General features: G+C 45.9%; 1 protein-coding gene across 26 annotated transcripts in view; it reads right to left on the reverse strand.

Moving 5' to 3' along the window:
* The window catches only part of LOC140394487 (poly(rC)-binding protein 3), a 283,234-nt gene that overhangs the window by 40,964 nt on the left and 217,160 nt on the right, over positions 1 to 25,110 (reverse strand). For 16 of the 26 annotated variants that reach the window (XM_072481939.1, XM_072481920.1, XM_072481914.1 and 13 more), the window contains 6 exons: positions 22,270 to 22,398; positions 8,439 to 8,462; positions 7,790 to 7,822; positions 7,568 to 7,684; positions 6,727 to 6,858; positions 4,595 to 4,735 (listed from right to left, as the gene is read on the reverse strand). In XM_072481939.1, the coding sequence (XP_072338040.1) occupies positions 4,595 to 4,735; positions 6,727 to 6,858; positions 7,568 to 7,684; positions 7,790 to 7,822; positions 8,439 to 8,462; positions 22,270 to 22,338 (516 nt within the window). In that variant the 5' untranslated portion in view covers positions 22,339 to 22,398. The remainder of the gene's footprint in view (positions 1 to 4,594; positions 4,736 to 6,726; positions 6,859 to 7,567; positions 7,685 to 7,789; positions 7,823 to 8,438; positions 8,463 to 22,269; positions 22,399 to 25,110) is intronic. The other 10 variants (XM_072481924.1, XM_072481857.1, XM_072481933.1 and 7 more) reach the window with 1 other exon arrangement.

Here is a 25,110-nt window from a genome sequence, read left to right on the forward strand (position 1 = left end):
TGCAGGAATGGAAACTCACTGCAGCTTCAATTGTTTTCTCTACAAATCCACCTTGATCAATGTAAAGTTCCTGCACAAAACAGGGTAGGGAATAATTTCAAACTGCAACTGCAAGCTCAAAGTGGCTGTAAAGATAGGTAAACAAAGTTGGTAGGGTGGTAAAGGTATTCTGCGGAGGTTGAAACAGAGAAGAGGCAGCTGTACTCTGGACCCAACCTATTATATGTTTGTTATATAATTGTTTGCGGTCGCTGCATGCCTCAACTTGCCAGCATGCACCTCACCTTTCAATAGATCAAGTTTACCAATATGTTTATTTGAACGGATTGCAACAACTATACCTGCAGGCGAGAGATTGGGAATTTTTGTAAATTCATTCCAAGAGCAATCAAGCGGAGGCTTTGCCAACCTTATTTTACACAGTATCTTTACATTTTTCAAGATTTTCTAAATAAAAATGTGAAACTACAATCAGCTTCTATTTCAAGATTAGAGAAATTGAACATTTGTCTGTGCCAAGCGACACCCATCAAGCACTCTCTGGCAGCTACCATTGATCAGATGCAATGCAGAATTCTGACATTTTCTGATCACTTTTACATATAGTTGCTGTCTGCTGGGTGTCAATGATGCTGAAGAATCATGGATTAGGGTGGATTTTCTTTTTGCCAATGATTAAACAAAATTTACATCATTAGGTACAGTTGGTCAACCTGGATAAATTACACTCTTAATAATCCCTGTGACGATTCACAGTTTAATAAAGTAACTGAAGATTTCAGGAAAATATCCTCTAAAATATTGTGGCTGGGTATGGAAATAAGATTGCTCACATTTGAGGTGGTGTAAAATTGTGAAATACTGAATCTAATCCCCAATTTACAACAAATTGCCCCTTACCTCACCAGTCTCCTTTAGCAATTGCATTTTGCACTATTTGCTGTTTTTCACTTCAATCACAGTGGAATTGTGGCAAAAGTATTTCAATATACTTTGAAGTTTAATGGAAATAAATGCTCCGCCATACAGTACTCTATTTTCAGACTAGAATGCAACTTAGTCAGTGTCAGCAATTTATGATTACTGCTAATACTGCTTATTATTGGTGGAAGATTGTTGCTTAGAATGGGAGAAACAGATTCACAAAATGCAAATATAACAAGTATTAGTTCCATCCTCAAGAGACACCTCAATATCACTAACCTTCACACAGGGTGCTGAGAATGGGAAAGGTAAGAAGATGAAGTGAACGGTCCTCCATCCTGCAATCAATCTGGCTTATAACCTTTTTAATCCCAGGAAGATTCCTCGTGTCCCACTGGTCTCAGAACCAGAATAAGCTGACTTGACATGATTGGTGATTGCAGTGTGAAATTTATTTCACTTTTACATTCACACCTAGCCGCAGAACTGGCAAGTCTGATGAAAGTTTATTATGTAAGACCCATACTTGTAGTTTCCTGGGTCATATTCAAAGTACCTCCCCCACCTATCATTTGTCTAATGTGAAATCATCTATCTCGAATACTAGCATGCTGTGATAACTAACTTTGCCATAATTAAAACAGAAACGTAGGAAAGATTGTGCTTGTAGTTTTGGAAAGAGCCCAGATTGGAGAATCGCTCTTTGGAACAATTATTTTCCAGGGCACAAAGCTATGCTTGCATTTCTGAAGTACAAATGAAGGAACGGAAGTAACACCATTTCTCTTTGAATTTGGCAGAGTTGAGGGAATGATGCTCCTTGCAGATTACCTCAAAATAAAAGAACAGGAAATGTTCCCCAAGGTTGTAGGTTTGTACATTATCTTCGGCAGATTTCTTAATAAATGCATGTAATGAGGATAGCATGGCGGCGTAGTGGTTAGCACTACTGCCTCATGGCACCAAGGACCCGGGTTCGATTCCTGCCCTGGGTCACTGTACGTGGGGAGTTTGCGTGGGTCTCACCCCAAACACAGAAATATGTTCAGGGTAGGAGAATTGGCCATGTTAAATTGCCCCTTAATTGGGTACTCTAAAGTTATATAAAAAAATAAATGCATGTAGTATGCGTATGGTTTACAGTAGCAGCTTTATGCCAGTTCAGCTTTGATAGGGGTTTCATCTTAGCATGAAGATAGGAGTTTCATCTGAGCATGAAGATAGTGAGACTATAGACGGATATCAGAACCACTAGTTTGGCCGCCAGCGATACTACATTTAAAATAACAAAATGTGATTTCCAGAAAAACTTTTCTTAACTCAGTTTATAATATAATTTGAACATTTCTGGTGAAGAATAAAAGTCCATCAATCAATTCTACATCATCATACTACAATGAATATTCTTTCGAATGCAACTCCTCTGACAGCAAGCAACTCATTCACGGAGTAATTAGTTGGTGAATATGGTTTGTACATAAGAATGATCAAAAACAAATGCTTTTAAGTGGTGGGATAATCAGATTATTGAAGTGTCATGGGAATGTCACTTTAATAAATGTTTGTCTTCTCAAGTGGCTGCAGTGATGTCAGTGTGTGGGTAGAGCTGGGTTCGAGCTCTGCTTTTTACTTTCGCTTTGAGCTGGAAGCTGTTTTGTCACTGAGTTTTAGTTTTGTTTTCAGTTGGAGAGTTGCATTCAAACCAAGGTGGTGTATTTTGGGTCTCTCTCTCTCTGCAGGCTAAAGAATGTCTCCAGATCACTTGATGATTTCAAAGTAATCCCCGTTTCTGTAAGGATTGCAAACCTACTGTCTTTGTAAAAAAGGATTTTTGACTTATGGATGTTGTTAGGAAAGTTATGAAAGGTTACCTGTAGAGTATTGTATCTTGGGGGGAGGGGGTATCAGTGTTGGTAGTTGATAAGATGTTTACTGTGTGTTTATAAAATGATAACTGGATTCATAGAATAAACATTGTTTGTGTTTAAAAATACTTTATATCTCTGTTGCATCACACCTGTAAAGTGGGCCCTTGTACTCCCCATAACCAAAATCTATTCAAAGTTGTAGGTCAGGTTAACTCCAAGATATACTTTGGTGTTCTCTAAACCCTGGCCCATAATAGAAGATTAAATGGAAATATGGCCATTCCATAACCTTTTGATTCTGACAGTATAGTATTCTACGAGTTAATAACACCCCCCTCCCTCATGTATGTATTTTGTGGATTCTGGAAATGTTCAAGAGGAAAGTATGCCCGCCTGCGTTTGCTCATGTTAACCAGAAGCTAACTCAAACCAATTTTATGGTTAACCATGAAACTAGTAACATTTTGTTTATTCTAAATAATACTTTCCTTTATCGCCATTTCATAATTAATTTATTTTTCCTCCATATTAAAGCATAATCTTGCATATGTTTAATATGGCCACTGACGAAAGATGCTGCCAATCACCGCAGTCACAAAACATTGCTGCAGGAATTCCCGAGGGTGGTGTCCTATGCCCAACCATGTTCAACTGCTTCACCTTGACCGTGCCTCCATCATAAGGACGGAAGTGGCTGAAGAGCACCACTCTCAATTCCTCAAACACTGAAGCAATCTCTGCCTTTTTGCAGCAAGACTTGGACAACATTCAGGTTTGGGTTGATAAATGGCAGGTACATTCACACCACACAAGTGGCAGGCAATGACCATCCCCAACAGGAGAGAATCTAACCATCTCCCCATGACATTCAGCGGCAATATCATCACTGAATTCCCCACCATCATCCTGGGGGCTACCATTGACCAGAAACCGAACTGGATCAGCAAAATAAATGCTGTGGCAGGTAACAGGTTGGGGTCAGAAATTCATCTCACTCCTCAAAGCCTCTCCACCATGGCACAAAGGCACAAGTCAGGAATGCAATTAAGTATGTTCCACGTGGCTAGATGAAAGCAGCTCCAACACCATGGAATCGTTGGCCTGGTCAGCAAGGCTCAAAAGCCATGGTTGAATAAAAGAGTGTTATTTATATATTTAAAAATGTGACTGGTGCTTCGAGTTATTTATGCTTCATGCCTAAGTACTCTATAGCTGTTATTCTACAGTGAAAATTCTCCAACCTAGGCTCTTATCCCCACCCACAACTGTAATAAAACAAATGTCAAGTAAATGGTTCTAAATATCGCTCCTAATCTTTATGAGACGCGGAAATGACGGGCTAGCCATTGAGAGTACTCATACCTACTGGAGTAATAATCCTCTTGATAGTTCAGTGGACTAATGATTGAGGGGCTAACTTGGAAGGTTCATTATGAATATACCAGTAGAATTCCTACTCAAGTATCCATATGTGGACTTTAAAGGGCAAAAAGTAGAATGGAGAAACTAGAATAAAAATTAATGGAAGAAATAACCTAGATTGCATCTGTGTATCGTGAACTATCTAAAAAAAAGACAAGGGAGAAAAAATAGAACAGACTTTGTTTGGGGAACAGTAAGACTGATGGCAGGATATCAAACTTTCATCGGATCTATTTGCACTTCATGACTCCTTTGTGTTACAAAATAATTAAACTAGACATCCTTAGGCACGTTGATCTCCGTTGCTGTAATACAAAGTAGTACCATCCCAAAAGATTGCCATTACTTCCTCCTTAAAACTTGCTGATTCTGATGCTCGCCTTATACTCTACCTCCAGCATCACCACACATATTTGCTTCACACACTGAATGATAGCATCTGGCATCCCAGAGATTGTCACAGCACGCTCAGTGGAATTAGGCAGCATGTCCCCTGCCACCTGGACTTGAGCCCCTGTCGACTGGAAAGAATAGAAAAAGATATATGGGTTAAAGCCACAGATGTGATGCCAGAATCTGGAAAAAATGCTAATCATTCTACAACAATAATTTGCATTAGCAAGTCCTTTGTGCCAGTTTAGTGAAACATGCCTACATTATGCAGATACTGGAAAGAAAATACAGAGAGAACACAGCATCATTTATTTCAAGCCTGATTAAGATCATAACCTATTAACGTAAAATGAATTAACAAATGTTAAAATATATGCAAAGTTTAATATGCTTAGATAATGCAAAATTAAATTCCAATATCACTTCCTTCATCGCAAGATAACATTCATGTTTAAAGGACATAAATTGAGCAAAACAAATTCTAACCAGTTAATAATTTATGGGTAGCAGGTTAGCACAGTGGTTAGCCCAGTTGCTTCACAGCTCCAGGATCCCAGGTTCGATTCCCGGCTTGGGTCACTGTCTGTGTGGAGTCTGCACGTTCTCCCAGTGTGTGCGTGGGTTTCCTCCAGTGCTCCGGTTTCCACCCACAGTCCAAAGATGTGCAGGTTAGGTGGACTGACCATGATAAATTGCCGTAAGTGTCCAAAAATGTTAGGTGGGGTTACTGGAATAGGGTGGAGGGGTGGGCTTAAGTGGGTTGCTCTTTTCAAGGGCCAGTGTAGACTTGATGGGCCGAATGGCCTCCTTCTCCACCGTAAATTCTAAGATACTTCATTGCTGACTTTAACTGTTTACGTACTTTTTTTTATGGTAGTTAATACCATTAAATCACTTTTGTTTATGAACAATCATACTCTTCATTATCATTAAAACAATCTTATCTTGATTTCTTGAAATGAATGAGTTTGCTCTGGAATCAGTCTAGGTTATGGCTTTTTGACCAACGACAATGGAATTTCATAACTGATTTACAAGAAACTTTCCAGCAGCAGATGAAGAAAATGTTGTTGTCGCCTTTGGAGCTGAAATAGTAGTGTTGGTTGGAGCATTGCCTTCCTGTCTGCAATCGTTAAACCACACACTAACATATATTGAATCTGATTTCCCAGGTCATTTATTGACTTACTAGCATGAGTTCTGCAGCTCTAGAGCAGTAGAAATGGCAGCACTGCTTGCCTTTGGTTCCCAGTCACAATCTCTCAAAATTTGGCAGGGGTCCTTAGGAACATTACCTGCAGCAGGAGCTTGGAAGTGAAATGAATGTCTCACAAAAAACTGGTTGAAAAGGACTGTTTTAGTGACATATATAGCAGCAGCAGGGACTTCAGTTATATGGAGACTAGAAAAGCTGGGATTGTTCACCTTGGAGCAGAGAAGATTAAAGGGAGATTTAATAGAGGCGCTCAAAATTATGAAGGGATTTGATAGATGAAATCATTTAATTAAATTAGCAGGAAGGTCAATAAGTAGAAAATACAGATTTAAGGCAATTTCTTTGAGAACTAGAGGGTAGACAAGGAAATTTATTTTGAGAGTTGTGACGCGCCACTTGAACGATTCCATAGTAACTTCCAAAAGGGAATTGGATATACACTTGAAAAAGGAAAACCTTTTAAAAGATATGGAGAAAAAAGGTGAGTGCAACTAACTTGGTTAGATCTTTCAAAGCAGTAACACAGGCACAATGGCTTCCTTCTGTTCGGTATCATTCAATGATACCAAATCGTCTTCTCTGGCTGCAACCAGCCATTATGCCATTGGAAGTGCAACAAAAATGCCACACATGGTTTCTGACCATCTCAAAAACAGAACATCCAGAGCCCAGCTGAAAACTGGCCATTCAATTTCATCATGAACAGGTGAGACCAGATAGCAAGACATCTCGGATTGTAAACAATGACCATCTGTCTCAGAGTTGGTACTACACTGGCTGCGATGACACTACAATGTGCCATGTTATAACTTAACAGGGAGCATTACACCTGAAATAAAACATTCCACTAAGGTCAAACGTGATTAAATGGGGGACTGAGTTATTTTGGAGAGAAAAGCTGACCTCGCGAATTTCTTTTATCTTGGAGCCTCCTTTTCCAATCAGTGATCCGCACTGACTGGCTGGTACAACAAGTCGCAGGGTCACAGGTGGTTTACTTGTGGCTGTACTGTTCGACATTGAATTGTCAATATCCTGAAATTGCAAACAGAATAGTTTTGGTTTAATATGTTGTGCTATCGTTCTAAAATAATCAGCTCAAATATTAATTACTGGTATCAAATCTGTGCTATGACATTTAGAAGCTTGCAGCATTTAAGTATAACTTGCTCTTACTGTGTGACTCCTCAAAAACTCATTATGGTATGATACAGATCATTGAAATGCATTGTTTAATTTAGCCATCAGAAATTAGTTTATACTTTTCCATTGACCATAAAACTACCATGAAGAGAACTCATAAAACAGTTCCCTTTTTACTGCATTTAATAGTGCTGGTTTTGGGCAGCATGGTAGTTAGCATTGCTGCCTCACACCACGGAGGACCCGGGTTCGATCCTGGCCCCGGGTCACTGTGGAGTTTGCACATTCTCAGTGTTTGCATGGGTCTCACTCCCACAACCCAAAGATGTGCGGGCTAGGTGGATTGGCCATGCTAAGTTGCCCCTTAATTGGAAAAAAAAAAGAATTGGGTACTGTAAATTTTTTCTTTTTTTTAAAATAGTGCTCGTTTTAGTTTTGAGCTCCACAGCTCAAACTCCAGATTTCTCATAAAAATGCAGCAGAATAATTCACAAAAGAGAAGAAATTTACACAAACGACATCTGTTTCTTTCAACTATTTCCTACCTTCTGAAGAATGGTCCCAATTTCACTATTAAAATTTCACGCAAATAGTCTCTTACCTCCTCAAACTTAAAAGCGATCATTGCAAATGCTTTGAATATTGCATCAGTTGGGCCTGTGATGGTTACAATTCTCTCGGGACAATTTCCTTCAGAGATATTAATGCGCGCACCACTCTGAAACAGTCACAAGATGTCCAAGTTACTGCAGGAAAGCCAATCAAATTACCTCGCAGAAGCATGGAAACTCAAATAAAGATCACCTAGCAACAGTTCACTTACCTCCTCACGCATCTTTTTTACAGTCTCACCTTTCTGAAAGAGATAATATACAAATCATGTGTGTCCATATATGTTTACATGGGACTGGTTTAGCACAGTGGGCTAAACAGCTGGCTTGTAATGCAGAACAAGGCCAGCAGCGTGGGTTCACTTCCCGTAGCGGCCTCCCCGAACAGGCGCCGGACTGTGGCGACTAGGGGCTTTTCACAGTAACTCAACAGCCTACTTGTGGCAATAAGCGATTATTATTATTACATGCTAATCTAGCAACATGATAACACTACAGCACATAATATCTGTGGATAAGTGTTTAAAATAGCATTGTACAGCACCTTGTCCATGGAAATAATTTATTGCTTGCAGACTTACATCCAAATGACAGGAATTCATTAGTGTGTAGCAATTGTAATGGGTACAAACAACAATCATCACTTGTATCGGCTAGAACTAAAAAGGTATCGTTATTCAAGCCATACAAAAGAGTTGGAAAAGTTTCTCCTTGAGCAAGGACAGTAGGTATGAAAAATTCCTTTTAAAGAAACTAGACGTTAGCTGCAGATGCATGAAATATTTATGCATTCACTATGAGATTGCATCTATTTGATCAGTTTTACCAATAAACACAAAGTAAAATATTATCATTACAAACCTTTCCGATGATGCTTCCAACTTCCTGCAAGATAGAGAAAAATTATTAATGCTTATCTGTAGACCAATTTCACAAAATTTCTTGTGAAACATTAAGTTGTTTTCAACAAATGTCTCAACCATTGCTTTAAAATATTGCAGAAACCAAATACATTCAATACTAACCAGTTTGATACCCAAGAATCTAAGCCTCCAAGATTCTGAATTTGACCGCTACTCGATTTTATAAAGAAAATGTAATAGTTCAGTGGGTTTGTGAAAGAAACAAATCCCATTGAACTAAATTCAGTCAAAAGAGTCAGAAGAAACATAATACAGTTCCATGCTTTCTAGGAAATAGCAAGGGCAAGGGTGATGCAGAGAGATGGAAAGGGAAGGAGATGCACGAAGACGAGGAGTGAAGATAGACAGTAAGATCGACAGAAGGAAAAGCATGTGTCAGAGAGCAGTGGCAATAGAACATACAGTGCAGAAGCTGGCCATTTCGCCCATCGAGTCTGCGCCAACCCTTGGAATGAACACCCCACACCTCCACCCTATCCCCGTAACTCCCCACTTATCCTTTTTGGATTCCAAGGGCAATTTAGCATGGCCAATCCACCTAACCTGCACATCTTTGGACTGTGGGAGAAAACCGGAGCACCCGGAGGAAACCCACGCAGACATGGGGAGAACGTGCAGACTCCGCACAGACAGTGGCCCAAGCCGGGAATCGAAACTGGGACCCTTGAGCTGTGAAGCAATTGTGCTAAGCAGTGTACCACCGTGCTGCAATGTGTGAATCAGTGCAAATGAGGGTAGAGGTGGAGGGGAAAACAGAGCATGAAGAGTCTGGTGGGTGGAGGAGCCAAAGCAATGGGATGAGGCCATGTACCAATGAGAGAATTTGTTACCTTCAAAATAATGAGGAACAAGTGCCAGAAATGAAGTGGTGCCAAGGCAGTGTGCACCAGAATGAAGTTGTAAACAGAGGAATAAAGGGAGAGCGGTGCAGTGATATAACCAGAAGCATTCAGCTGGGGAGAAAGACAGAGATAGTTAGTCTAAAGTCACTGCTGCTTTTGTTCACGTATGAGGCCCAAGTTGAGGACTAACAAAAGTCTCTGAAGTTTTTCTTTCCTGCTTGTGCTCTCAGTTGGAGGTATGTAATATCACAGCATCGTGAAAGGGCAAAATTCTTTAGATTCAGCTGATTACCAACCAACTGACATACAGCACAGCAGGTAACACTGTTAATCTGTGCTTGGAGGGGAAAGCAATGATGCAACATGGCAGCCTTATCTCTTATTTGGAAACTTCAGGCTGAATCAACTTCAAACATGAGCCAAATAGGATAGGAAGTAATTTTCCTCCTTCACTTGCTGTCAGGAAGAACTGAAGTCCATACGAGGTCTAGGGTGAGAGCTCCTTAATTCAAAGAAGTGCACCATATTCAGTAATCCTTGCGTTCGACTGACAAACGTGCAATGTCAAAATGGGAAATACGTACTAGTCTCACTGAAGATTGAATAAGGTTGAAGATGTAATTGTTTAAAAAGTTGTGTTTTTTTAATAGAACTGTACAGGACTTGCATAAGAATTGAGCGACTTCCCTACTTCACTTTCATCAGATTGGTACAGCATGGAAAAAATTGAAATGGTGACATTTCACTACCGCTTTATTGAATTTGTTTCTTTTCAAACGCTTGGTTTCTTCTGAATTGAATTTGAAAGGAATTAGATTTCTTGTCACATGTACAGAGGTACAGTGAAAAGTATTGTTCTGCGTACTGTCCAGACATATCGTTCCATGCATGAAAAAACATAGGACATACATCAATACACTATGTAAACACACAGACAGGCATCAGATAAAACATGCGGAGTGTAGTACTCAGTAGAGAAGATGTGTGAAGAGATCAGTCCAGTCGATAAGAGGGTCATTCAGGAGTCTAGTAACAGCGGGGAAGCTGTTTTTGAATCTGTTTGTGTGTGTTCTCAGACTTTGTATCTCCTGCCCGATAGAAGAGGTTCAAAGAGAGATTAACCCAGGTGGGAGGGTCTTTGATTATTCTGCCCGCTTTCCAAAGGCAGCGGGAGGTGTAGACAGTCAATGTATGGAAGGTGATTTGGCGTGAATGTTCACGACTCTGTAGTTTCTTACGGTCTTGTGCTGAGCAGTTGCCATACCAGGCTGTGATGCAGCCAGATAGGATGCTTTCTATGGTACAATGTGGACATATAGAATTTATTTTGTGGGAAAAAAAATTTCCTTCTCCTTTTTCACATTTTCATCCAAATTTACACCCACCAACAATCAACGTTAACAAATACAATGATAATCCCCCGGCCAAGAATCCCTTCCTCCCACCAACCCCCAAACAATCCTCACATTTTAAATCCAAACGAAAAAGAATCAGGAATCTACCATCCACCCATATATAGTCACCAACAACATACAGTCCAACCCTCCCCCACCCCCCCCCAATGTTCGATGTCATCGAATTCTTGAAAGTGCATAATAAACAGAGCCCATGAATTGTAGAACCCTCCATACCTTCCCTCAACTCAAACTTCACCTTCGAATGTTAAAAACTCCAGCAGGTCCCCCCCGCCACGCCAGGGCACAGGGTGGAGAAACTGACCACCACCCCAACAGGATCTGCCTTTGGCCGATCAGCGAGACGAAGGCTAAAACATCTGCCTCCACACCAGATTCCAACCCCAGCTGATCCGATACCCCGGATATGACCGCTGAATATGGCCTCCAGAGGACCCGGCTCAAGCCTCACATGTACCACCTTTGAAATTACCCGGAATACCTCCCTCCAATACCCTTCCAGCTTTGGACAGGACCAAAATATATGAACATGGTTTGCCCCCCCCCCACCATCCACAAACATCCTCTACCCCCTCAAACAGTTGGCTCATCCTCGCCCTTGTGAGATGCACCCTGTACACCACCTTCAGCTGTATCAGCCCCAACCTCGTGCACAAAATTGAGGCATTCACCCTCCAGAGCACCTGACGCCACTACCCCTCCTCCATGCTCTCTCCCAACTCTTCCTCCCACTTGGCCTTAAATCTCCTCCAGTGGTGCCTTCTCTTCTCCCAGAATCGCCCCATAAGTCGCTGACACCACCCCCTTCTCCAGTCCCCCTGTCGTCATCACCTCCTCCCAACAGTGTCGAGGCCGGCGCCACCGGAAAACTCTATCTCCTTCTTAGCGAAACTCGGACCTGCATATGCCTAAACATTTCCCCCTGCCCCAACCCATATTTCGCCCCCAGCTCCTTCAGTATCACAAACAGGCCCCTTAAAAGGAAATCCTTTAACCCACTGACGCCCTTCTCCCATCCCAAAAGCTCCCATCCCACTTCCCTGGCTCAAATCTGTGGTTCCCCTGAATCGGCATTTCCCTTGACCCCGCCCCCAGCCTAAAGTGCTGGCACAACTGCCTCCAGATTTAACATAGCTACTACGACCGGACTCCATGAGTATTTCCCCAGGGCCAATGGGATTGGATTTTGTTTATTGTCACGTGCACCGAGGGACAGTGAAAAGTATTTTTCTGCGAGCAGCTCAATAGATCATTAAGTACATGAAAAACTTCCGGTTGCAGTGATGCGGAGCTACGCCGCACGATTCGGCAGCTCCCGCTATTACGGACTTTCGGGCTCTTTAGAGGAGCCCCAACGGGATTTTTTTTTGAAGACGATCCATGGGGAAAGGAAGAGTGAGGTCCCCCTTCACCTTTTATGGACTGGACCAGAAGTGAAACGGCCAAAAAAGCGGCATTGGAGCAGCGGCAGAAGCGAGGGAAGAAAAACAAAATGGCCGGGGACAAAGCGGAATGCGGGCCGGAGCTGCAGGAGTTCATCAAGCGTTGCTTCGAGGAGCTGCGGAAGGAGATGCTGGCGCCTATGCTGTCAGCGATTGAGGGACGAGGGATGACCCAGAAGGCCCACAAGGTAAAGATCCAGGAGGTGCAGAAAAAAGTAAATGAGAATGAGGACGAGATCTTGGGCCTGGCGGTGAGAGTGGAGCAGCACGAGGCGCTGCACAAGAGGTGGGCGGGAAGATTCGAAGGCCTGGAGAACAGGTCGAGGAGAAAGAATCTGCGGCTCCTGGGTCTCCCAGAAGGAGTGGAGGGGGCTGATGCCGGGGCATATGCGAGCACGATGCTCGGGTCGATGGGCGCGGAGGACCCTTCGAGGCCTCTGGAGCTGGATGGGGCACACTGGGTGCTGGCGAAGAGGCCCAATGCTAACGAGCCGCCAAGGGCGATTGTGGTGAGGTTTCACCGTTTCACGGACAGAGAGAGGGTCTTGAAATGGGCCAAGAAAGAGCAGAGCAGCAGGTGGGACAATGCGGAGATCCGAATATACCCGGACTGGAGCACGGAGGTTGCAAAGCGGAGAGCGGGTTTCAACCGGGCCAAGGCGGTGTTGCACCGGAAAGGAGCGAGATTCGGAATGCTGCAGCCAGCGCGATTGTGGGTCACATACAAGGATCAGCACCATTATTTCGAAACGCCTGAAGAGGCGTGGACCTTTATTCAAACCGAAAAGTTGGACTCAAACTGAGGGTTTGTGAGGGTGGGGGGGGGGATGTTTGATGGTTGTTATATATAGGGTGTTAATCACGCGCAGGAAATGTTACATGGGCTGGGGGAGAGAGGTGGATGGCGATGGGGGAAAAGAGATAAGGCCGCGACAGGAGCTGCGCGAGAGGGGGCGGGGAAGGCTTAGAAAAGCGCGGGGTTTTTTCCCGTGCTAGGGAAGAAAGGCGGGAGGGGGAATGGAGGAACGCACACTGATTGGGAGATTCCCACACGGGGAGGTCAATGGGACGGCGGGGGAAGCCGGGGTCAGCAGGTGTCAGCTGACTTACGGGAGTGATGTGGGAGGAGCAAAAAAGCTAGACACGGGTCTAGCGGGGCGGGGGGGGGGGGGGGCGGGGGGAGGAGGAGAAGGGTTGCTGCTGCACAGGCTGAAGGGGAATGGGACACAGAAGAGGTGGTCGGGGCGGGGGTCTCCCGGCTGGGGGACTGGAGGATAAGGGCGGCGCGGACACGGGACTGGCCTAGAAAAGGAGATGGCTAGTCGGCGGGAGGAGGAGGAAGGGAGGGGGTGGGGCCCAATCCAGCTGATAACGTGGAATGTGAGGGGCCTGAATGGGCCGGTAAAGAGGGCCCGAGTGTTTGCGCACTTAAAGGGACTGAAGGCAGGCGTGGTCATGCTCCAAGAGACACATTTGAAGGTGGCAGATCAGGTCAGGTTAAGAAAGGGGTGGGTAGGACAGGTATTCCATTCGGGGCTAGACGCGAAGAGCAGAGGGGTGGCAATATTGGTGGGGAAGCGGGTGTCGTTTGAGGGCAAGAATATCGTAGTGGACAACGGAGGGCGATATGTGATGGTGAGCGGTAAGCTGCAGGGGACGTGGGTGGTATTGGTAAATGTATACGCCCCGAACTGGGATGATGCCGGATTCATGAAGCGCATGCTGGGGCGCATTCCGGACCTGGAGGTAGGAAGCCTAATAATGGGTGGGGATTTCAATACGGTGTTGGACCCCGCACTGGATCGCTCCAGATCTAGGACCGGAAAGAGGCCGGCGGTGGCCAAGGTGCTTAGGGGGTTTATGGATCAGATGGGGGGAGTGGGCCCGTGGAGGTTTGCCAGGCCGCAGGCCAGGGAATTTTTATTTTTCTCCCACATGCACAAAGCCTACTCACGGATAGTTTTTTTTGTTCTGGGCAGGGCGCTGATCCCGAAAGTGGAGGGAACGGAATATTCGGCCATAGCCGTTTCAGATCACGCCCCGCACTGGGTGGAACTGGAGTTGGGAGAGGAGAGGGACCATTGCCCGCTGTGGTAGTTGGATGTGGGAATGCTGGCAGATGAGGCAGTGTGTGGGAGGGTGAGGGGGTGCATCGAAAGGTACCTGGAGGTCAACGACAACGGGGGAGGTGCGGGTGGGGGTGGTATGGGAGGCGCTGAAGGCGGTGATCAGGGGAGAACTAATCTCCATTAGGGCTCAGAGGGAGAAGATAGAGGGCATGGAAAGGGAGAGGTTAGTGGGGGAGATTTTAAGAGTGGATAGGAGATACGCAGAGGCCCCCCGAGGAGGGATTACTTGGGGAAAGGCGACGTCTCCAGACAAAGTTTGATCTGTTGACCACAGGGAAGGCAGAGGCACAGTGGAGGAAGGCGCAGGGGGTGATCTACGAGTATGGGGAAAAGGCGAGTCGGATGCTGGCACACCAGCTCCGTAAGAGGATGGCAGCGAGGGAAATAGGTGGAGTCAAGGGTGGAAGGGGAGCCACGGTGCGGAGTGCGATGAAAATAAACGAGGCATTCAAGGCCTTCTATGAGGAGCTGTACAGATCCCAGCCCCAGCGGGGGAAGGGGGGGGGGGATGAGACGATTCCTAGACCAATTGAGATTCCCGAGGGTGGAGGAGCCAGACGTGGCTGGTTTGGGGGCACCAATTGGGTTGGAGGAGCTGAGCAAGGGTTTGGGGAGTATGCAGGCAGGGATGGCCCAGGGACCGGACGGGTTCCCGGTGGAGTTCTACAGGAAGTACGTAGACCTGTTGGCCCCGCTACTAGTGAGGACCTTTAATGAGGGGGCTGGTTTAGCACACTGGGCTAAATCGCTGGCTTTTAAAGCAGACCAAGGCAGGCCAGCAGCATGGTTCAATTCCCGTACCAGCCTCCCCGAACAGGTGCCGGAATGTGGCGACTAGGGGCTTTTCACAGTAACTTCATTGAAGCTTACTTGTGCCAATAAGCGATTTTCATTTCATTTCATGAGGCAAGGGAGGAAGGGACCCTGCCCCCGACAATGTCTTTGATCATAAAGCGGGACAAGGACCCACTGCAATGTGGATCGTACAGGCCGATCTCGTTCCTCAACGTGGATGCTAAGTTGCTGACAAAAGTGCTGGCTACGAGGATTGAGGACTGTGTCCCGGGGGTGATTCACGAGGACCAGACGGGATTTGTAAAGGGCAGGCAACTAAACACCAATGTGCGGCGGCTCCTAAACGTGATAATGATGCCATCGGTGGAGGGAGAGGCGGAGATAGTGGCAGCTATGGACGCGGAGAAGGCCTTTGACCGAGTAGAGTGGGAGTACCTCTGGGAAGTGCTGCGTAGGTTTGGGTTCGGGGGAGGGTTTATTAGCTGGGTTAAGCTCCTTTACAGGGCCCCGGTGGCGAGTGTGGTCACGAATCGGCAAAGGTCGGAGTATTTTCGACTGTACCGTGGGACAAGGCAGTGGTGCACCCTGTTGTTTGCATTGGCAAGTGAACCCTTGGCCATATCATTGAGGGAGTCTAGGAAATGGAGGGGGGTGGTCCGAGAGGGTGAAGAGCATCGAGTGTCGCTTTATGCTGATGACCTGTTGCTGTATGTGGCTGCCGAACCTAGGGAGCTACTACTGGGCAGCAAATGTGGCGATGATCCGTAAGTGGGGGAATGTCTTGTGAGGGGGGGGGGGGAGGAGGAGAGAAGAAGGGGGGTCTGCCTAGGGGGTATTTGAGCAAGAGAACACATGAAAGATCTGGAAAACTGGCATGAATGGGAGGGAGCCAGTGTACAAAGCTATGTAACATATTGTTTTACCATGTATATATCTTGCTATGTGCATTTTCTTTCTATTTTGTTACGGGGGGGGGGTTTATTGTTTGTAAGGGTGAAAAATTGTTAAAAAACTTTAATAAATATATTTTAAAAAAGAAAGAAAAGAAAAGAAAAGGACATAATAGGGCAACACAAGGTACATAATGTAACTACATAAACACAGGCATCGGGTGAAGCATACACGGGTTTAGTGTTAACGAGGTCTGTCCGTAAGAGGGTCGTTTAGGAGTCTGGTAACAACGACGAAGAAGCTGTTTTTGAGTCTGTTCGTGCTTGTTCTCAGACTTTTGTATCGCCTGTCCGATGGAAGAAGTTGGAAGAGTGAGTAAGCCGGGTGGGAGGGGTCTTGGATTATGCTGTCCGCTTTCCCCAGGCAGCGGGAGGTGTAGATGGAGTCAATGGATGGGAGGCAGGTTTGTGTGATGGACTGGGTTGTGTTTACGGCTCTCTGAAGTTTCTTGCGGTCTTGGGCTGAGCAGTTGCCATACCAGGCTGTGGTCCAGACAGATAAGATGCTTTCCATCTTATGCATCTCTAAAAGGTGGTAAGAGTTAATGTGGACACGCCGGATTTCCATTAGTTTCCTGAGGAAGTATAGGCACTGTTGTGCTTTCTTGGTGGTAGCATCAACGTGTGTGGACCAGGACAGATGATTTTTGGAGATGTGTACCCCTAGGAATTTGAAACTGCTGACCATCTCCACCTTGGCCCCATTGATGATGACAGGGGCGTGTACAGCACTTTGCTTCCTGAAGTCAATGACCAGCTCTTTAGTTTTGCTGGCATTGAGGGATAGATTATTGTCGTTGCACTACTCCACTAGGTTCTCTATCTCCCTCCTGTATTGTGACTCGTTGTTATTCGAGATCCGGCCCACTATGGTCATTTCGTCAGCAAACCTGTAGATGGAGTTAGAACCAAATTTTGCCACGCAGTCGTGTGTACAGGGAGCGCCGTTGTTGCCAATGCCCTCAGCCCCGACTCCCTGCAGACTCTCCTCCTTCCTGAACCACTGGGAGTTCCCCCCCCTCCAACCCAGCTCCTCACCTTCTCTGCGTTCACCGCCCAGTAATAATATAGTCAACTCCGAAGACCTAACCCTCCCGACTGCTGTCCTCTCTACAATAACACCTTGCTGATCCTAGCCATCTTCCCACCTCCGCCATATAAACGAGGTAATCATCTTTTCAACCTCCTTGAAAAATGTCTTTGGCAGGAAGAGCAGCAGACACTGAAAAATGAACAAGAATCGCGGCAATACGTTCATTTTAATTGCCCGTACCCGACCTGCCAGCGACAGAGGGAGAACATCCCACCTTGTCAGATTCGCTTTCACCCTCCCCACCAGACTAGCAATGTTATACCTACGGAGCTCCCCCCAATCCCATGCCACCTGCACCCCCAGATATCTAAAGTGAGCCCCCCCCCCCCCCCAACCGAGACACCACAAAATATTCACTTTTATCTAAATTTAGTTTATATTCCGAAAAAGACCCAAACACGTGAAGCAGCTCCAATATGCCCCCCCATCTACACACTAGATTCCGATACATACAACAGCAAGTTGTCCGCATACAAAGATACCCTGTGCTCAATAACCCCCCCACCCCGGTCAACACGATGGCCAACGGCTCAATCGCAAGCACGAACAACACGGGGGGCATAGAACATCCCTGCCTGGTCTCACTGTGCAGTGAAATAAACCCCAAAATTCATGTTATTCGTGCAGACACGCGCTCTCGGTTCCCTGTACAGCAGCCTTAAGCAATGTACAAATCGTGGCCCAATCCGAAACTGCTCCAGAACCACCATCAAACACCCCCACTCTACTAAGTCAAACACCTTGCTGACGTCCAATGCCATAACCACCTGTCTCCTCCCCTCCGCCAGCACCATAACCACATTCAATATGCTCCTAATGTTCGAAAAGAGCTGCTTCCCCTTCACAAACACAGTCTGATCTTCCCCTATCACCTCTGGGAGGCACTCCTCCAACCTACCCGCTAATACCTTCGCCAAACACCTTTGCGTCCACATTCAAAGTGATATGGGCCTACACGACCCACATTCTGTCGGCTCCTTATCCTTCTTGAGCAAAAGGGAGATCAATACCTGTCCGAAAGTCTGTGGCAACATCCCCTTCCCTATTGCCTCCTCAAACATTCCCACCATCAGAGGCGCCAACTTATCTTTAAATTTCTTGTAATACTCCACCGGAAATCCATCTGGCCCTGCTACCTTTCCTGACTGCATCCTCCCAATCGCATCTTTTATATCCTGCTCCGCTATCGACCCCTCCAATATGGGCCTGTCCCCCTCCCCCAACCTCGGGTATTCCAAACCATCCAGGAATTCCTGCATCTCCCGATCCTTCCCAGTTGGTTCCAATCTATACAATCTCTCGGAAAACTCCTCAAACACTATTAATCTGACCTGGAGCCAATACCAACTTCCCTGCCAAATCCCGCATCGAAACAATTTCCCTCACCGCTGCCTCCCTCCGAAGCTGACCTGCCAGCATGCGTCCCGCTTTCTCACCATACTCGTAGACTGGTCCCCCCGCCCGCCTCAGTTGGCGCACCGCCTTCCTTGTGGACAGTCGATCAAAGCTCGCCTGCAACTCATTCCTCTTTTCCAGCAATGTTGGATCCACATTCTCTGCATACCTCCTATCCACTTCCAACATCTCATGTATTAACCTTTGCCATTCCACCCTCTCCTCCTTATCCACCTTTGCCTTAAACAATATCACCGCCACCCCTCCCCCCCACTGCCTTCAAAGCTTCCCAGACCACCGCCTGCAAGACCTCATCCGTACAAATAAACTTCACACATTCCTCAATCACTTTTCCAATCTTATCACAAAACCTTCAGAGCCCCAACAGCTCCACATCCAATCTCCACCCCCGCCTCTGCACTATTCCTTTCTCCAAAACCGTACCAACCCAGAGTGGCGCATGGCCCAATATCGCAATTGCCGAATATTCCAACCCCTTGACCCCGGCCAACAGCGACTTCCCCATCACAAAAAATGTATCCGCGAATAGGCCTTATGAACTGAAGAAAGAATACTCCCACTCCTCCAGGTGCAAAAACCTCCATGGGTCCACTCCTCCCATTTCCACCATTAGCCCAGCCAACTCCTTCGCTCCCCGACCGGGTAAAGCGGTAATGACCTGTCCAATTTTGGCTCCTGCACCATATTCCAGTCTCCACCGCACTATCAATTTATGTGACTCCAAACCAGGGATGGCCCCACACACCTTCTTTGCAAAGCCTGCATCATCCCAGTTGGGACCAATGCCAATGCCACCAATCTCCCTTCCAATGCCCGTCATTAATACATACCTACCTTCCTGATCTGCCACATCTTTCTCCATTTGGAACCGCTCTCATTTTATTCACCAGAAAGGCAACACCCTGCGCCCTAACAAAACCAGAGTGAAATACCTGGCTAACCCAGCCCTTTCAAAGCCTCCCCTGATTCTTCACCCTGAAGTGAGTCTCCCGCTACATTGCCACATCTGCTTTCAAACTTTTCAAATGCGCAAGAACCCTCAACCTCTTCACTGGGCCTCCCAACCCCCTCACGTTCCACGTAACTATCCTAACAGGGGATCTCTCCCCTTCTCTTCTTCCCCCCACCCCTCTGCCCTGCTTATGCACCATCATCATAATTTCAGACCCTGAGCCTGACCCGTCCCTACCCTTGTTGACATTGAACCCCACCTCCACCCTGCCCAGAATACCCCCTTACACTTCCTCTCGGAGAAACCCCATCCAGTGTCGATCCCCTCCCTTTTCTCACCTCCTACACCATTGAAACCTGCTCACCAGACTCCAATGTCCGCAGCCCCTCCCCCCACAACCTGACTTCAGTTAGCTAGTGCAGGGGCCCCTGCTCAGGCCTTTCCTCCCCTCCCGCCCAATCCCAGGGAAAAAAAATCAAATACGTACTTTTCATAAAACAAAAGAAACAACGCTACAAAGAACAGCAACAAAAATCTTTAACCTCTATAACAGTATGAAGTAGTCACATTATTCAGAGTTACATATATACATTTTCGCATTCTTTACTTCCGTCCCAAGCCTTCTGCCTTCATAAATGCCTCCACCGCCTCTAAATAAAGGTCATCCGTAACTTTGCTGGATACACCACTCCAAACCGCACTCCACTGTCATACAATGCCGCCTTCACCCAGCCAAAAGCCACTCGCTGCTTTGCCAGTTCCACCGTCAAGTCCTGATAGATACGAACCTTGGCACCAGCCCATTGCACCTCCCGCTCCTTCTTTGCCCAGTTCAATACCTTCTTCTTCATGTGATATACGTGAACACAGATAATCACTGCCCTTGGCAGCTTGTTTAACTTAGGCCTCAGCGACCGATGAGCTCGGTCCAATTCATAATGCGAGGGTTCCTCTCCCTCCTCCATCAGTTCTGCCAACATCTTGGCAAAGTACTCTGTCGGCCTTGGGCCCTCCGCCCCCTCGGGCAGGCCCACAATCCTTACATTTTGTTGTCTTGAGCGGTTCTCCATACCCACCAGCTTTGTTCGCAGCCCGAGAGGAGTTGATCATTGTGCCGCGACATGGCCTCCTCCACTCCCTTCATCTTCTCACTCTGTTCCCTCATCTCAGCCGCACCTTTACACCAGCTATATTCACCAGGGCAATTGCCTCCTCTACCAACGCCTACCTACTATCACCTCCATATGCTTTGCAAACTGCTTTTCGAGCTCTAGACACCACCTCAGCCATCTTCTCTGCTGTAAACAGTGAGGCTCCACCCAGCGGCCCGGCCTCCGCCTTCTTGTCAGCCCCTGGGCTGGTCCTCACGCTTGACGGCGAGCTCTCATTCTCACCCTTCCTCGCTGCTGTCTTTCTCTGATTTTTGGACATCTTTTGCCTTTTTGTTGGTTCTTAGTCCTTTGTGAATTGCCCCCAGGACCAGGCAGTAAAAATTCCCATAAAGAAGAAAAAACATAGACGCCTCAAGCAGAAGCCACCGAACGCGTGATGACCCCTCCACATGCTGACTTTGGCTGCCTCATGTTCTGGGCCCTGGCCCGCTGCTCCACACTTTGCCTTCAGTCCTGCTGCTCCACACTTTGCCTTCAGTCCTGCTGCTCCAAACTTTGCCTTCAGCCCTGCTGCTCCAGCTGCCTCACCTTCTGCCACCGTTCCGTCTGCCTAGCTCCATACATAATTTCTTTAGTTTCCTGAGGAAGGATAGGTGTTGTTTCTAGGTCATAGCTTCGACATGGGTGGACCAGGACAGAATGATATGCACGCCTAGGAATTTGAAGCTGTCAACCATCTCCACCATTGATACTTCGCTTCCTGAAGTCAATGACCAGTTCCTTAGTTTTGCTGATGTTGAAGGAGAGATTGTTGTTGTTACACCAACCACTAGATTCTCTATCTCCCTCCTGTATCCTGACAGCGTTGGTCGAGATCCGACCCACTACAGTTGTGTCATCAGCAAACTCTTCTACTCTCCCCGTTACAGTAGTTTCTTCTACTCTCCCCTCTGCAGTAGTTTCTTCTACTCTCCCCGTTACAGTAGTTTCTTCCACTCTCCCTGTTACAGTAGTTTCTTCTACTCTCCCATTACAGTAGTTTCTTCTACCACTATACAAGCTACTGGTCTGGACCATACCATCAGCATTGTGCCTTTACCAGCAAAAGACACAACTAAAGTAAGGAGAGCTAAACTAAACACAGATGGTCTCTACTGCTGCCATCACAGTAAAATTTGTTCTGATTATACAATTACAGAATAGCTCTAACAAACACAAATGTTACCAGAGGAAGATGGATTTGTGCCGAGTAGTTCTAAAATACAAATGCTCCATATTCTGGTTTACAGTTGAGCTGTTTCCAAGATTAATGTTAGTTTTTAAAATAAATTTTAATTTCAAGTATATTCCTGTTTAGGAAAACAGCCAGTGAATCCATCTTGACAATTCCGTCACAGCAATTATTGGTAATATGCAAGTTAGAAACTCAACATCATCCCCTCTTACTATCACCCCATTATGACATTTGTTCCTCTCCCTGATGATCAACCCGAATTCTACATAGTCACATTCTAAATGGTCCAAGTCAAATTAACTCAAACTTAAGTCATCAAGGGTGAGCCTGCCACCAGCAATGCAAGCATAGTTGAATTCCTCCTCGTTATACTCAAGCTGAATATTTACCTTCCCATGCATCAGCAGTCGGATGGTAAGGGTAACATTCAGCCCGCCTTCGGTAACTTTAGGGTCCATGGTGTTGCTGGTTGGCTACCAAGGATTTCTCACAAACAGTGTATTCGGGCAGTGACACACCTGTATGATAGACACAGAGAACAGTTAGTATTTACAAAGTTACGCCGGCATCGCCACATCATGGTATTTACAAAAACATTTACCAGTAGCATAAGACATAACATCTGTACATACACAGACCTTCAGGGAACGTACACCAATTATAACTCTAGTCCAGCAGCCGGACATTGTGCTTGGCATATTCGACTTGGGGATCTTTCTAATTAACAGCTCAAAATCAACCCTCTTTCGGATCATGGTACATAATTCCTAATTGTTCTTTACCATGTTTCAAGACATGAAACATTCAAATGGGACAAATGCAGCACTAATACCAGGCTCTTTTATAATAATAATAATCATCATCGTTATTGTTACAAGTAGGCTTACATTAACACTGCAATGACGTTACTGTGAAAATCCCCTAGCCACCACATTCCAGCGCTTATTCTGGTACACAGAGGGAGAATTCAGAATGTTCAAATTACCTAACAGCACGTTTTTCGGGACTTATGGGAGGAAACCGGAACACTCAGAGGAAACCCACAGGGAGAACATGCAGACGCCGCATAGACAGTACCAGGAATTAAAACTTTAAACACATATTTTACTGTCCTTGCTTTCAGTCTCTTACCATACAATTCAAATGATGGCAAGAATACACAGTGGATACATAGAACGCCTATAATGGAGGCCGCCATTCAGCCCACCGAGTCTGTACCGACCCTTTGAACGATCACGCCGCTCAAGCCCAATCCCCCACACCCTAAAGACCAATTTAGTGTAGCCAATCCATCTAATCTGCACATCTTTGGACTGTGGGAGGAAACCAGAGCACCCAGAGGAAACCCACGCAGACAGTGAAAGTGAAAACTTCACACAGACAGTTACTAGAGTTCGGAATCGAACCCGGGACCTTGGCGGTGAGGCAGCAGTGCTAACCACTGTGCCGCCCATATGCAACTATTAAATAAATTATATTAGTGGATTGCTTCTCGTGGATACTCTGAGGTCCAGAGCAAGGTGCATGAACTGAACTCAGAAAAATAAGCAAAAAACTGGTCCAAGTATTTCTTTGGGTGTTGAATGCATTTTAGTAATCATTGCCATGTTATCTTTCAGCAAAATGTCTCCTTATTATAAATATCAGCCAATGGATTGGATTGGATTTGTTTATTGTCACGTGTACCGAGGTACAGTGAAAAGTATTTTTCTGCGAGCAGCTCAACAGATCATTAAGTACATGAGAAGAAAAGGGAATAAAAGAAAATACATAATAGGGCAACACAACATATACAATGTAACTACATAAGCACCGGTATCAGATGAAGCATACAGGGTACAGTGTTAATGAAATCAGTCCATAAGAGGGTCATTTAGGAGTCTGGTAACAGCGGGGAAGAATCTGTTTGTGAGTCTGTTCGTGAGTGTTCTCAGACTTTTGTATCTCCTGCCCGATGGAAGAAGTTGGAAGCGTGAGTAAGCCGGGTGGGAGGAATCTTTGATTATACTGCCCGCTTTCCCCAGGCAGCGGGAGGTGTAGATGGAGTCAATGGATGGGAGGCAGGTTCGTGTGATGGACTGTGCGGTGTTCACGACTCTCTGAAGTTTCTTGCGGTCCTGGGCCGAGCAGTTGCCATACCAGGCTGTGATGCAGCCTGATAGGATGCTTTATATGGTGCATCTGTAAACGTTGGTAAGATTCAATGTGGACATGCCGAATTTCCTTAGTTTCCCGAGGAAGCATAGGTGCTGTTGTGCTTTCTTGGTGGTAGCGTCGACGTGGGTGGACCAGGACAGATTTTTGGAGATGTGCACCCCTAGGAATTTGAAACTGCTAACCATCTCCACCTCAGCCCCGTTGATGCTGACAGGGGTGTGTACAGTACTTTGCTTCCTGAAGTCAATTACCAGCTCTTTAGTTTTGCTGGCAGTGAGGGAGAGATTGTTGTCGCTACACCACTCCACTAGACATACCTACAACATATGCACAAGCTGTATTCTTTCCCAAAAACATTTTTCAAAACACAGTTCTTTTTCATAAGCTAGCAGCTCCACTCTTAGTCAACATTCCAAAGATTCATGGTGTAAAGCGCACACAAGGTCTTTGGGTGAGCATGGTATCATGTTAGCGTTACGTCATTGTCAGCAAATAAGACTGCTGATACAATGGTTAGTCTCATCATCGTAGAATAGCCATCTGGAACACTGCATCAGCAGGCTGCCAGTAGCCAGCAATAATCAGCGCTTTCAGGAGAGGAAAGGGAAACAATCAAAGAAGTCTACAGCTATATTTACCTTGCAGGTCAATTCTAGTCTGTAGAACACCACAACAGATTGTCAGCGAATGGAATATGATAATCCATTAAGTCACAGATTTTTATTGCAATTATTTATTTATTTAAATTCATTGAAGAGATGTGGGAGTCGCTGGTTTGGCCAGTATTTATTGCCTATCACTGGTTGCCCTTCAGGAGGTGTTGGTGAGTTGCCTTCTTGAATCGCTACAGTCCTTGCAGTGTAGGTACACCCACAGTGCTGAAAGGGAGGGAGTTCCAAGATTTTGCTCCAGCAAGTGAAGGAACAGCGATATATTTCCAAGTCAGGATAGTAAGTGACTTGGAGGAGAATCTCCAGGTGGGGTGTTCCCAGGTATCTGCTGCTCTTATCCGTCTAGATGGTAGTGGTCGTGGGTTTGGAAGGTGATGTCTAAGAAACCTTGGCGGGTTCCTG

Source organism: Scyliorhinus torazame, chromosome 2, assembly GCF_047496885.1.
Source record: "Scyliorhinus torazame isolate Kashiwa2021f chromosome 2, sScyTor2.1, whole genome shotgun sequence".
In the NCBI taxonomy this organism is placed as follows: Eukaryota; Metazoa; Chordata; class Chondrichthyes; order Carcharhiniformes; family Scyliorhinidae; genus Scyliorhinus; species Scyliorhinus torazame.